The sequence below is a fragment of the Pomacea canaliculata genome, linkage group LG3, assembly GCF_003073045.1.
Source record: "Pomacea canaliculata isolate SZHN2017 linkage group LG3, ASM307304v1, whole genome shotgun sequence".
Classification (NCBI taxonomy): Eukaryota; Metazoa; Mollusca; class Gastropoda; order Architaenioglossa; family Ampullariidae; genus Pomacea; species Pomacea canaliculata.
Genome location: NC_037592.1, coordinates 11,581,129 through 11,594,746, shown reverse-complemented (window position 1 = coordinate 11,594,746; position 13,618 = coordinate 11,581,129). Strand labels below are relative to the sequence as shown.

The 13,618-nt window shown below is 36.5% G+C and overlaps 1 protein-coding gene and 1 long non-coding RNA gene across 5 annotated transcripts; both read right to left on the bottom strand.

Moving 5' to 3' along the window:
• Positions 1-2,198: 2,198 nt before the first annotated feature.
• On the bottom strand, positions 2,199-7,227 carry LOC112559349 (mediator of RNA polymerase II transcription subunit 18-like). 3 transcript variants are annotated; one of them, XM_025230513.1, is made up of 8 exons: positions 7,141-7,227; positions 6,672-6,714; positions 5,878-6,067; positions 5,145-5,223; positions 4,696-4,818; positions 4,239-4,317; positions 3,145-3,278; positions 2,199-2,743 (listed from the first exon to the last, which is right to left on the bottom strand). In XM_025230513.1, exons 3-8 carry the CDS (start codon positions 6,062-6,064, stop codon positions 2,701-2,703), a joined length of 645 nt encoding a protein of 214 aa, XP_025086298.1. In that variant the 5' UTR covers positions 6,065-6,067; positions 6,672-6,714; positions 7,141-7,227; the 3' UTR covers positions 2,199-2,700. The 3 variants fall into 3 exon arrangements, with proteins under 3 accessions (XP_025086298.1, XP_025086297.1, XP_025086296.1); XM_025230512.1 differs by lacking the exons at positions 6,672-6,714; positions 7,141-7,227 and adding an exon at positions 6,511-6,665; XM_025230511.1 differs by lacking the exons at positions 6,672-6,714; positions 7,141-7,227 and adding an exon at positions 6,357-6,496.
• Positions 7,228-8,087: 860 nt separating this feature from the next.
• Positions 8,088-12,150, bottom strand: LOC112560370. Of its 2 annotated transcripts, XR_003098512.1 has the most exons (5): positions 12,140-12,150; positions 10,021-10,199; positions 9,482-9,617; positions 9,117-9,249; positions 8,088-8,676 (listed from the first exon to the last, which is right to left on the bottom strand). It is a non-coding gene; the product is annotated as an uncharacterized LOC112560370 (long non-coding RNA). The 2 variants fall into 2 exon arrangements; XR_003098511.1 differs by lacking the exon at positions 12,140-12,150 and having other exon boundaries at positions 10,021-11,330.
• Between the last annotated feature and the right edge of the window lie 1,468 nt (positions 12,151-13,618).

Here is a 13,618-nt window from a genome sequence, read left to right as displayed (position 1 = left end):
ATACCTGTATAATGTAGTAAAGTATGTGCACACATGTAAAACAAGGATAAACATGCACGCTTTTGCTATACATGTATATATATCACACAAACACACTGTCTTTCACAAACATTCGGTGTTCTTTACTACCCTTGACGAGAGATCTGTTTACTGACACGTACTGTCCTTGACAAATAGAAGTACATGTAGTAGTCAGGGACGAGCTTTGTGCAACCTTGAACTCTACCTGGTGAAAAACAAATCTAGGCTCCACGCATTTAACCATTTGTAGTTTATTCTGCATGCAATAATATCCATCAAACATTTGAAATTTGGAAAATTTCCACAAGATTCTTAGAATGTCTCGTATGATAAATTCATGTACATATTTTTTAAAGCAATGAATTATTTTTCACGAAGACGTGCAGAGGATAGTGAATAGTAATCATAATGTGCGGTCGAGCGATCGACTGCATGGTTTTTGAAAGATATGTATACATAAGCGGCGTTACAAAATAAAGGAATTTATACATAAATCAATAAAAGTGTGACATACCATATATTCCGCAGGATTAACTATATGAAGAGTCCCGACTGGAATCACATCATAAAACGATAGTAAATATAAATGATTAAATAAGTTTGTGTGATTCAATAATGCATGTGACAATACATACTCAATATGCTACTTTTGAATCCCCTGACGATCGTAGAAACGAGAAGACATTTGATATAGGGTATGGCCAGCAGTTGACGCCCCATGCAACCAATGTGCCACACTGAAATTGGGCGGAGCTTCAAATTTAGTAACGTAACTTCACAAGCCCGGGCCTAATTTAAACCGATGAAAGAATCTGAAAATGTTTATAGGTCTGAAAGTCGATGGTTTTTTCCCCAAGTACTTCGTTTTCCTCAACCCTCCAGTGATGCACGTGTGTGTGCGCGCGCGCGCGTCTATGAACTTGCATCTGATGCTTTATACCCTAAAAAAAATAGTGTGCGCTCGTGCGCCTATGTAAAGCCTTTGAGTTCGGCTGGTGCTAGGGAAAGTTCCTCTGTTAAGTTCCTCTTTTCAATGGAATATCATACCCGATACCTATGCTTAATCATCTACTGTCAATTCTATAACTAATTTTTCGGCAAAGTCTTCTTGGTATCACACAAATCACACGTGCGACTGCAGTCACGAACGGCTATGCCACATCATGCCCAGCTTAGCCATCCCCGTTGTTGCTGTTGCGATCCTCTGATGCGGATATCCGATGAGGAGCTGCCATCCATGGATAGGGTGGTTCCCAAGTACTTGAAGCTGCTTAACTCTTCAAACTTATTGAGCGTCATTGGTTTTGCGGTCGCTTCTGCAACGGCAATTTTGCACAGCGCCTACTCGCTGCAGTCATCGTATAAGGTTACAGTATGTGTGCCCGAAGTTCTACGGAATAAATGTAACCAGGCTACCACATGCACTTTGTAAAGATAACGCTCACGCGTAGCCGTAAGTTAAGCTGCAGCTTCCGCCATGCGGGGCAAACTCAAAGCAAACCTCTCGCCTACGGTGATAATCCTCAACCAGACTTTTAGTTGAGGTCCCGAATAGCTGCGGCTGGCGGTGCTATAACTTGCGACTTGCTCTTTTCTTCCTTAATGATCCTCGCTTTCTTCCAACGAACCTCTTTTACTTCACGTTTCTTATATGCGTTATTCGTACGCAACCAAACTTTTTTCGCGCACATTCGGGTCGTAACACAGCTGGCGTCTAAACGATCCTCTGCCACAAATAATACTCAGCGTGTAATTTTTCTGTATCAAATTTTGTTACATGTACTTTCAATAAATTGGTTCTTTTTACAAAGCTTCAATAACGTACGTCGCCCTGCATCTTTTTTCATACATATTTCTACCGTCAGGTTCACTTTCTCGATGCCAGAATTGTGCTGTTCTAAACTGTGTTGCCCTTCAAATTAACTGTTCAGACCTTTCTTCACCATCCCCTTGAATACGAGTGATACAAAATGTTGCTCCTTGTAATACCCTGCTGTACTTAATTTCTGTGCAACACACCGAGCTTACCTACCGCAAAACTGCAAAAAAACTAATCTACATAATGCTATGTGGAAACCCATTAGCTTGCTGCCAGCTGGGAAATGCACTGCAGAAATGCTTGTTATTATAATAATAAATGTAAGTCATTCTTTCAAATGGCACACCCACACTTTATGGAAGTCTGATAAAAATGGATGAATTTATTTCGGTTAATATGTTAATTTTGGATGAAACTCTAAACAGCGGATGTGTACTCCAGAGTAAAAAGATCAAAGAGAATATGGGAAGCAGATTCCCTATTCAATCCCTTTTCAAATTACTGCTGTAGAAAATTTTTAAACAAAAAGACCAAACACATTTATGAGTCATATCACTTAATTGTGGCCTGCTTTTTGAATGTAGGGAAGCAGCAAAAGTTCCATTTCTGCATTACCCTACATCAGGTCCGTGATCTATATGTTTAGTTCCACTGTTCAAAACTAAAAACTTCCATGAATGCTGTCTTTATGATGAAGACATTACAGCACAAGTCTTTTATAATCTTTGGATGCTTGGTTTTTTGTTTCCTTATGCATAATATCTGCATCCACAAGCACACTCTGCTTGGACACATTATGTAGAGCTATTACGCTTTTCCACAGCATCTCTGAGGAAGAAACAACTGCTGCTGTGATGTTTTTACTGAAGTCGTCTGTGGTCAAATTTTTCCAATACAACAAGCCTTGAGAGAGTAAAGGAACTTGCTTCAAAGTAAGACCTAAATAAATGGGGATGGGGGAAATCAAGAAAACTTGAAGAAAATTTTTCAGCATTGAAACAATGACCCTTTCAAGATAGTGTGAAATATTGAAAATAAAACTTTAGGACCCAGAATCTATCCACTTACTTTTCCACTCTATTTCTTCTTATTAAGGCGCAAGAAAAACACTTTTCAAAATGCAACTAAGCTTTTAGCCTCTTCTTAAAAGAATGCTTCTCAAATGTAAGTAGAAGAACGGAGCAAGAATATTTGGAATCCAATCATCTAATTTTAATTCACTCTTATAGTAATGTGCCTTCAATGTCCATTAAAATGTATATAAAAAGTACTGAGAATTACTATTTAAATATTCACAAGGATACGGTTTCAGCTGTTCAGCAAAGTTTCTCATATCATCCCCAATTGAATCCTGGCCTAATGGTGCTACCACACTCAGCTCAACCAAGTGAGACTGTGTCATAGGCTCTGGAGTATCTGGTTTCCCAGGTTGTAATAACTGAAAAGGTAAATGAGATAAAAACTACAGAACATCACAATTCTTTTCACTTATTTATTATAAGATACATGCTATTGTATAATTAATAATTCAATTAATACATTACTATTAGTAAACTAAGAGATAAAAGTGATCTTGTGCTGGAAAGTCCAAAGACTAAGAGAGACCAGGATGTACATCAGATGCTGCACATAATCATGCTCACAAAGAAGCATGTTTTCAGCACATAAGGCAAGTAGGGACATGGACAGAATATGAAGGATGGAAGAAGAAACAACTATACAGACAGCAATGAACTACAAATAAAGAAGACACAAAGAGGAATCAGGGAACAAACAATATGGATGGAGTGTCATAAATATGCAGGAAGATGAGCAGGTGGACTAGTCAACTGACTGTAACTGATTGGTGTAGCGAGTAAAGCTCATAAATAGATGTGTTTTCAGTGCAAATAGATTCAATGGTGATAGATAGCAGATATGGAAAGGAAAAGAGTTCCACTGTTTTGCAGCATAGTAACTAAAAATCCGGCAACAATGCGTCGTTGTTCTGGTTACAGGGATAGAAAGCGTATGGTCATCAGATAATATGGACATACTTTGGAGCAGTCATGCATTACCAATCATAGAAAAACAGGAATATCTATGTCTGTAATGAACATGTTTATTTCTAATTATCTACCCTTTCAGAGACAGTAAGACAGGGGTGCCCAACCTTTTCTCACCCAAGGGCCCCCGTCAATATAATATAAAATCTCCCAGGCCAGAACATGGCGGTTTTGCAAGAATCATGCTGACGTTAAAAATGAAATTATGCAGCAATATACCAAAGCATAAGATTCGGTTAGAATGAATGAAATCATAAGCCTGTGGCGGCGTCAGGGTGATATCACCTTGTGTCCGGTTAAAATGAGCGGGCCGCATGAGGCACCTTCTAAACATAATATTTCAAAGGACTTACTCTGTATATCTTTGAAATGGTAACTTTCATTCTGCCTTTGTGAAAGAAGTAACCTCTGGCAACATATTCATGGTCTAGTCTGGAAAGGACAGAAAAAAACATGTTTGTGCCTACTACGTATTAATTTATATAAGAATAGGTAAAAATTTTACAAAGATTCTTATTTTTCTGGACCATGCCCATGATATAGTGTTATACTTAACATGCAACAGAGATTACTATTACTTTAAATCTACTCCACCATCAATGGTATGATGTTTGAGACTAAAAACAAATCTCCATATCAGCTAAATGTGAACTTAGTGTTAAATTTTAAACTATTCATTTAAAACAGAGAAGATGACACTTAAGATGGAACACCACAGATAAAAGAAGAAAACAAAATGACTAACAATGAAAATGCCAAGCTGTAAACAGGTAATACAGCTAGTACAGTTCTTAATTTTAGTAATCTTACTTGAATCCCAGCTCATTGAGGAAGTCTCTAACATTGCTTGAGCAAGCAACATCATAGCATGCTCTAACTAATGTATGGCGATTCTTGTCCCCCACCTCTGCTTGACCAAGGTACCTGATGTGGCTGTCGACATAATAAATTAGTTAAATCAAAGTGGTTCTTAACCCCAAAACTTCTATTTTACAAATCAAACCATAAAGTAACACTTCAATTTTGATAAATAATCCCTGCTGCATCTAATCCATCGTCATAAGAAAATCCAAATATTTGTCATGTTTAAAATCTAATATATTAGTATTATATTTTAATCATTTCTTTTTAATCATTTCATATGCTTTGAAAAAAATAGGTTACATGAAAACAGCAAAGCTAATCCCTTTAATGCAAGTTTAGAACCTTTACTTATATAGATTTAAGTTTTGTAATATGACACTTGCAGTGATACTTACCAAGGTGCATCTGGACACTCAATGGACTGCCGCACTCTGAACAGAATATATTGGCTTTGTTGTGTTGAGAGATTATTTTCTAAAGATTAAAAAAAAGCGGGATGTTTAAATGTCCATTTCTCATTCTGTCTCAGTTTTGTGTTATTGGACATCTTCTAAACAAAAGCATTGAACTATTCAGTCACCTGAATATCTACCTTCCACTTTTCTATACACTTTATTTTGGCCCATTTGTGATTTCACCATGACTTAAAACTACCTTATACAGCCTTATAGACTGACAAATACAGTCGGACCTCGATAAGTCGACCTTCCCTAAGTCGAAAACCGCCCTATATCAAATTAATTGTTAGCGCCTATTATGCCATTTTCCCTAACTCAAAAACTCCGTAAGTCGAATTTTTTTCGGTCCTTTGAGTTCGACTTATCGAGGTCCCACTGTAATGCTCTTCACACGTAAATATTTTATTTGTATGGATGATCTCTACTGCTTTATTCAAGACCAAATATTTTATGAGTTTTTTTACAAGATTTATTTCATTTTTTCTAAGCATCTGTGCACCCACTATACAGCTTTCTTGTCTCTCAGTTAATCTTTTCTAAACAAGCCTAGCTGTTACTTTAAAAAAAGTTGAAATATTCTCAAGAAAAATAACAATGACTTGCTAGACCATATTAATATTATTCCAAATGCAACGGAAAGCATGCGAGCTTTTTGGTTTCAAATGCATACTCAGCTGATAGACCATCTCATGATCATGGAAAGTTTCTGGAGTGGCATCAGCGTTATCACACAGGCCTCGTAGTCTGTGAAGTAAAACCTCTAAATGACTGTCCAAGATGCTGCCTTGTAGGAGGTATTCTTGATGAGGGGCGAGCGTCCGTATAGCTGCTGTTAATGATGTGGCCACTGTCTCCATTTTCTGTTCAGGAAAAAGCCCCTACAGTTTTCATACTGACAATGCATTGTTGTCTTGAATGCTTTATTGTAAGTTAACTGATTCAGTCCAAGTTAATCTGAATCATCATTGATGGGATGGTGTCATACACTCTTGCGTTCAAAAATTTATATATGAAGCCACTAAATTTCAATTTTGCTATTTAATCGTATTATTTTCCGAGGCACTTTTCTATCATTGGGAGACTATGCTCCACCAAGTATTCCAAAACAAATATAAAAAATTTAAGTATATTTATAAAAAGCAACCTTACTTGTAGAGTGGCTGCTTTGTTTTGTATAACAAAAAGGCTGCTTATCAAGCAAAGCGACAAAATATTTAACTACTCCGTCCTTGTCAAACCATGAAGACAACTTGGCAATTAACTGAAACTAAAATACGAGTCGATGACAATATTGTATACGAACTGTTTGTATTCGCTGCTTCACAAGATAACACTTTCACTTGTTACTGGGACGCATCAAGTACGTATCAGGGCGTATAAAAATAATTTTAACTTATAAGAAATAACTTTTCTTTTTTAAGCGAACATTTCAACTACACAGATTTTAATGAACACCATACTCACAGACGTGTCTCTAAACGGTTAGCTTTGAGGTTTTCATTGTAATCTGCACATTTGAGAACTGGTTATTTTTGAGGAACATTTATTCTTTCTGGATTGTGCGATCTCACTTCCGAATACAGTTATCGAGTTAGGGGAAAGTTATAGTCGCATAAAAGATCAAATCACGATTAAAGGTGTGGTAGTCTCGTCAATGTTAATCAGCGAATTGGCAACATGATGAATTTGACTTTGCATGCCATGTGTTGGCAACAGTGCTATCAATATTAAATTTGAAAGCATGGACCAACGATTTTTTTTTTAAAATTTCATATCCAGGTAGATGAGATCTATGCAACTTGAAAAAGAGTGTTCTCTGAGAATTATAAAACACTTTTAAATTTCAAAATCGAGTCTTCGTAAGTTTAAAATTAAAAAAAAAAACTTGGTTACGAACTCGGTAGGTGGGTTACGATGTGAAAACTGGAATAACCTGAACAGTCGTCGGCAGTTTTGTTTCCTTCGGTGCTTTGAAAAAAAGTGTATTTTGTTAATATAATGTGCGTAACTTTATTGTTTTTATAGATGCAGTCGAAATAAATAAATCAAAATTAAAAAATCTTTCGTTGTCTATTCTTCCGTTTGGTACACTCTGCATGATTACAATAGCGTTATTCTTGGTTCATCACTAAGTTTTATGATCTGTACTACGTTATAAGTTTGCATCACTGTGACGTGTGCAGTGCACGCACACATGTTATCTAAATTTGTGAAATACATTTTCAGAACTTTCAAAATGTCTATTTTTTCAGTACTTCGTGACTCAATGATTTAATGATACTGTGGTAAATTCATAGTTTGTCAGTAGTTTCAATTTAAGCCATCTTCTGGGCACTATACGGTTATGTGTAGCGCTGCTTCTAATAGACTAGAATTTGTGAACAGCTATTAGAATGGTTGCATCAGCAACAAAACAGCAACTTCCACGTCTTGTAAAATCCCACTATAGGTACAAATGGAATAGGTCTGTCACAACAAAAATTCAATTTGGAAAAACAATATGCCACTTGGCTAAAACATATTCTCTGTATCTGAAATTATTATTGAGCATATTTCTATACATTTAATTGATAAAACATATCGGCTTGTTGTATTGCTGATTGATTAAAATGCTTTTAGATATCTTGATATAAATAATCATAAAGTTGATTTTATGTAGTGGTTTACCCAAAACACATTAGAGAAAAAAAATAAAAACATACATAATAATAATCATGGAAGCTGGTGCCCTAGTAGTGTAGCTACTCATGTTGAGAAAGTGAATGCCATCAGCATAGATGCTGCAACCTTGCCATTGTGTGGAATATTTGATAAGTAAATAAAGTTCTCCATTGAAAAGTAGTTGAAAGTTATTAATGAATAAATTAACCAGAAATACAATTATGTTCAATAATGTTTTAATGATGAACCAACTTTTAGGGTAGGATTCCTAAGTTTAAAAAAATTCTAACAGGCACTTAATGTACAATATCAAGATATTGATAGCAGCTTAATTTCAAAAACATACATAAAATTGATCATAAAAACAACATTCAATTGGTAGACATTTACATTAAGACCATTACATTTTGTTTGACTATAAATTATGCCATACCTGCTAAAATTATGATCTTTTTGCTAAATCACTTCAACTGCATAACAGAAACTTGATGTATAAGAAGACATTTGTTACAATGCACTGTTGGTTTACTTTTCCTGCAAACCTTTAGTACACATCATTAAAATATATGCTTCCTGATAAATCACTGTGATAGAAGTTGAATGTTTATGCTCATAAAATCATTATAGCTTTGAAGAAGAATAAATTAGGTCTGCATTTTAGAACAATGAAAAATTCAAATGCCAGGATAAAAAGGTCAATAAGACTATTCTTCTTGTTATTTTGGCAAAAAATAGCCCAGAAAACTGATGCTGATATCGTCTCCTTCTGGATGCATTTCAACTTCATAGAAGTTATTGTTGAATGTCACTGAAAAACATGTATTCTGCATTAAACTAAGACAGCACTGACAGAGTATGAAAAAATATGCAAGTTGCTACTTGCATTTTAAAAGTTTTATGACTTGAAGAAAAAAATGAAGGTCTAAATAGATAGATCATTTTGAAATTCCTAAGAATAGCAATATTACTTCTCAATTTTGTGACACAAGAATTCTGATCTTCCAACAACATGGAGCTTAATTTCAAGTTTGCAGAAGTTTCAAGGAGCATTATGGTCACTGCAATACACTAAACTGGTGAATAAACAATAGAAACTGCACGATGCATGCATGATCGTCATTGATACAGAGGTTTTCCATTAATTTCATTTGAGCAAATATTAAATAGTCAAATATTATTATCCCTAGTCCTTAAGATTTTATCAAAGATTTATGATGTGCAGTCCTCCTAGTTGATTTATAAACTTACACACATCTCCTTTGTGCAAAATGACCTCAAGTTTCTGGCAGGTTTCAAGGCACCTTTTAAGAGGGGTCAGCACAGCCTTCCTGGATCCCCATCCTTGCACATACCAACTGAAGGGCATCTCAAAGAAGGCATTCTGACGTGACAGCAAAACATTCCTTTAAACTTCTTGCAGTTCAGCAAAATTATGGAAATCAACAGATTATTTTATAGTATTCACTGAAGTAAAGATTTAAATTGTTGAAGAAGCAGAAAATAAAAAATGTACACAAATTAAGAAATGTTACAGGAAAAATACTTGTTTGTACCACAAGAAGATGCTCTAGCATTTTCATACTTGTTTAAGAAGTAATAAATTTTTAACTTACTAATGGATTCACTCTGGATTTTGGTCCCTCAAGGAATACATATTTTTTCAAAGATATTTCAACATCTGGTCCAAAGATTTTTGGCTTTGGGAATAGTTTTCTCATAAGTTGACTTGTAGATGGATGTTTTGACACCCTGTTTAGTTTAAACAAATGTAGGATAACACAAAGCATCCGGCAATATAGTTTAAAATTACAAACTAGACCACAGTTCTCTGTCAGCAGTACTATGACAGATTTAATTCTTGTACTTTGCCGACTGCAAACAAGTGTGAATTACTTCATGGTCATTTTAAAATTCATCAAAGAGATTCCACAATCATAGCTTTATCCATCATTGCCATAGCATTTTTACTACAAATGTTTCTAGTATTTCTTCCCTGAGATATACTACTTTTAGCTGAAGCAGTATTATGCATGTACTTATGTACAGAAGGATTTAATTGATTAAATATTTAAGATGCCTGCGATTATTACTTAAGACTGTTGATAGTTTTCAAGTACATAACATTAGCATTTGTTCTCCGACTTTGTCATACCATTTGAGATGAAAAAAGGAGTTTTGTGCCAAAGCTGCTGACAACCTTTCATCAGTGAGGTGTGCCACCTGTGAAGGCCATTCAAGGTTTGATTCCACACCAGGAATAGGTTTCTTGCTTATGAGGTTTGATGACAAAATGCTCTGCAGATTCTCCAGACTAACTATTTCACCCTTTTTCTACACAAATGAAACGACATATAACTGGCATCGCTGATAATGAGACTTGAGACTGACAACAGATAAGCGACTTTATTTCTCTGTTATTTTTAATAAGCTGTAGATCATGAATATTAAACTTTCCATAGTTGTCATTTTAACTGTCTTTCAGTTTGCCTGAAGAAGCAAGAATGATCAAAATGATGATGCTAGCATAAAACATAAAAACAATATGACCAAAATCTTGGAATGCAATTTCGGAGGTAAACAAAACAAAAACCAGTTTATGCAATGCATCACTGTAAGCTTCCAAGGACCATCTAGTCTTCATATACAAGAAAGATTCATTTTCAGGTTCTATTATCTGTTGGCAACAGCTTCATAATCATTTTTACTTATAAAAATACCAACAATGTCATGTAAAAGAGAATATTTAAGTTAACAGCCCCCATCTATTTTTGAGATAATTGAATTTGTAAAACACATTTCCCTGTGTAGATGTAAGCTTAATGCTCTATGCACAAAAGACTACAAATGAACAGTCAACCAAACAAGAAACATAAGCATCAGCAAAGAAAAGACACCATGAAAAAACATGCAAAAGTACATGGATGACGAACAGAAGAGTAAGCAGAACAGTTCGCTTAATTATGCAAAATAGTTTTAATAGATGAATTGTAAGGCCAGATTCGAAGGCTTTGAATGTAGATACAGTTTGACGAAAAAGGGCTTGGGAATGCAAAACTGTGGGGCCTGCGATGTAAAAGAGTGCCTGCCGAATTTCTTACGTCTGAAGCATGTCACAGATGGGAGGACAACACAAGAAGACCTAACAGACCAACTTAAATGGTGAGGCACCAGTAGCTAAGTATGCTGGGGTAAGGCTGTGAGTACAATGATAGCATGCTGTGGTGGGGACCTTGTTTATTAATGCAGCCAGTGAAGCTCAGAGAGGAGGATTATAGCATGGTCTGCCTTTTTTTGGAAGACAGTACAAATGGCATTACTGAGTTTTATCTGTGAAGCTTTAGGAAGATGGACTTACAGACTGCACTGATGTAAAATTCAAAATATAAAGATGTGTCAATGATTACACCAGGATTCCAGATGGTCTGGGAGAGATGTTAACCAAAGCAAAAATGAACGGTAGTGAGGGGATGAACCACCACAATCAGGTTTTATTGCAGAGTTATGCAAAGAACCTCAGTTTCTTGTCCACCATACTATTTTCTAATTAGAACATTTCAAATCAGTTATAGTTAAACATATTTTTTTTTTTCATTATTTGTGTAAAACGAAACTATACTGAAACAACAGTGCTCCATGTAAAAACAACGAACAGAGTGCAGCCTTTGAGTAACCACTGTAAATCTCTTCAAATATGGACTGACATTTTACATGCTGTACAAGTACACATCTTCTGGTCATTTGACCAGTCAACTAAAGATTTGTCCCAAACCACAGCAACCTTCCAAATAATAGCACCTGATCCATCAATAAGAAATCACGAAAATCTCCTATTGATATCCTGACTACTTTCAAGGAGTTGAGTCTGCAACTAAGTCTAAAAAAATATTTAACAATACTACTCCTACTCCCACTTTTACAAAGCCTAAACGATCTTGTTTGTGGGTATTTTTCATGTTCTTATTCCAATTTTTCAAAGTCTCCGTCGCTCACCAACACACAAGCCTGCAGTTTTTAACATAAATACAATCTTTAAAGCCGGTATCATTTTAAAATCAGTGCAAATGTAAAACTAATAAGTAACCTGCTTTAATTCGAAAAGATTGCCATTAGTAGCATTTCCCTTTAAACAGGATACCGGTGTGTACACATCGGGGACGAGTCCATGAGCAGGAAGAGCGACAAGAGCTATAAAAAACACATAGTACAGACAGTCGGAGAGTTAATTGAGCCAGGCGTTCTAACTTTTCTCGTTCTTCAATACGATTGTAAACGACCATGATGAGCTGGCATGCAAATGCCAGCAGCAAATTTCAAAGATGTATGATCTCATCATCATCCATAACCTGCGACCAACAAACTTGACGCGAATGGAAGTGCTTTTCGGGGTGATCTGTCCTATGTCTGCTGCCATAGCATTCTCAATACAAGTGTTGATGTCATCGTCAGTAAGTCCCCATGGTTTTCCAAGGATTTTTAAATCGGCAACATTTTCGCGAAAGTATAAAAGGATCTCTGCTTCTTTCGTGTCCATCTTGCCTGCGTCAGGGGCGATAAGTGTAAGGAAACAGCGCGCAGGCTGAACGAGTTGTCTTTTCTAGAGTATGCCACGTGTCACAAGTTACGTGGTAAATCAATCGATATTATGAGGGTCGAGGATTGAGTAGGAAGGGGAGTGAAACGAAAATAACGATATAATATCTACTGCAGCACATATTTTGAAAAATTTGCTTTTATCAAATGTAAAGACCGTCAGAATTGGAAATAAATAAAAGAAAATGTTTATACTAATTCTTTCAGTTTTTTTCATGGCTCAAATATTGTAACGTTCAATTTCTATGATTTATACCATTTATACCAATTGTTGCTTTGGTTATTTGAAGGAAAGTGCTACCACCTTGCGGTGAATGTACACTTTGGGGTGATGCCTGCAGAACAGATTGTCAAATCTGTGCGTAGCGCAGACATCATATTGGGATAAAAGTGAGTGTGGCGGGGGAAGTGCTGAGGAAATGGTGTTAATGACAACGACATGAAATAACGCCAAGATAACAACTAAGCTTATACCACGGCTTAGCAGCCTGTCATAAAAACAGGTGCCACGTGCAGAGAAAGCGTGGCCAAGACGAGATTTCAACCCATGTCAAGACAGGGACGGTCTAAAGATGTAACATTTAAACGCGCTTGTTGGCTTGATTGGTTATCGTGCGTTCAGATCTCTTCGTAGGCACACTTTTTTTTCCTTTATACCTGGATCCCGTTTACCTGATTGGCTGCGCTATAACAGTCTCACTTGGCGTCACTATCTTCACCGCAATAAGGATAGTCATTCATTTCATCCATTCATACGTTGACTGGTACATGCTGGTCTGGCGGTCGTGGGGCGGGCGGAGAGGGACAACTGGACATAGAGGCTGACAAAGTGACAAAGCACGCTACTTGGGCCATTCTTGAGCGATGGCATAAAATGACCAAACCATTCCTTAATATTTTCAAACCAGTTATTCCAGTGTCAAACTCGGCATTGACCCCACCCCCACCTCACCCCGACTTCCTTTAAAGTACCATGAATGCGGTTTTACAGTGTAGTCCTCGGCTAATTAAATTACCAACCGAGACTAGCTTGCGCTGCTTGACTGTTGCGAAATGGGTCGCTTCTCCGCCGCGGCATTTTAGTCTTGAATGCCTTTGTCCTCCTCCTCAAGCAGAGTCCAAGTCCCACAGTGAGGGTCCAGTAAGTGCATGGTAGGTCT

Coding starts and splice junctions, on each gene's coding strand:
- LOC112559349 (XM_025230513.1), bottom strand. CDS start 6,064: ATGGAGACAGTGGCCACATCATTAACAGCAGCTATACGGACGCTCGCC. Junction 4,819..5,144: donor GAGTGTCCAGATGCACCTTG/GTAAGTATCACT, acceptor TTATGTCGACAG/CCACATCAGGTACCTTGGTC. Junction 3,279..4,238: donor CCATTTCAAAGATATACAGA/GTAAGTCCTTTG, acceptor TTACCTTTTCAG/TTATTACAACCTGGGAAACC.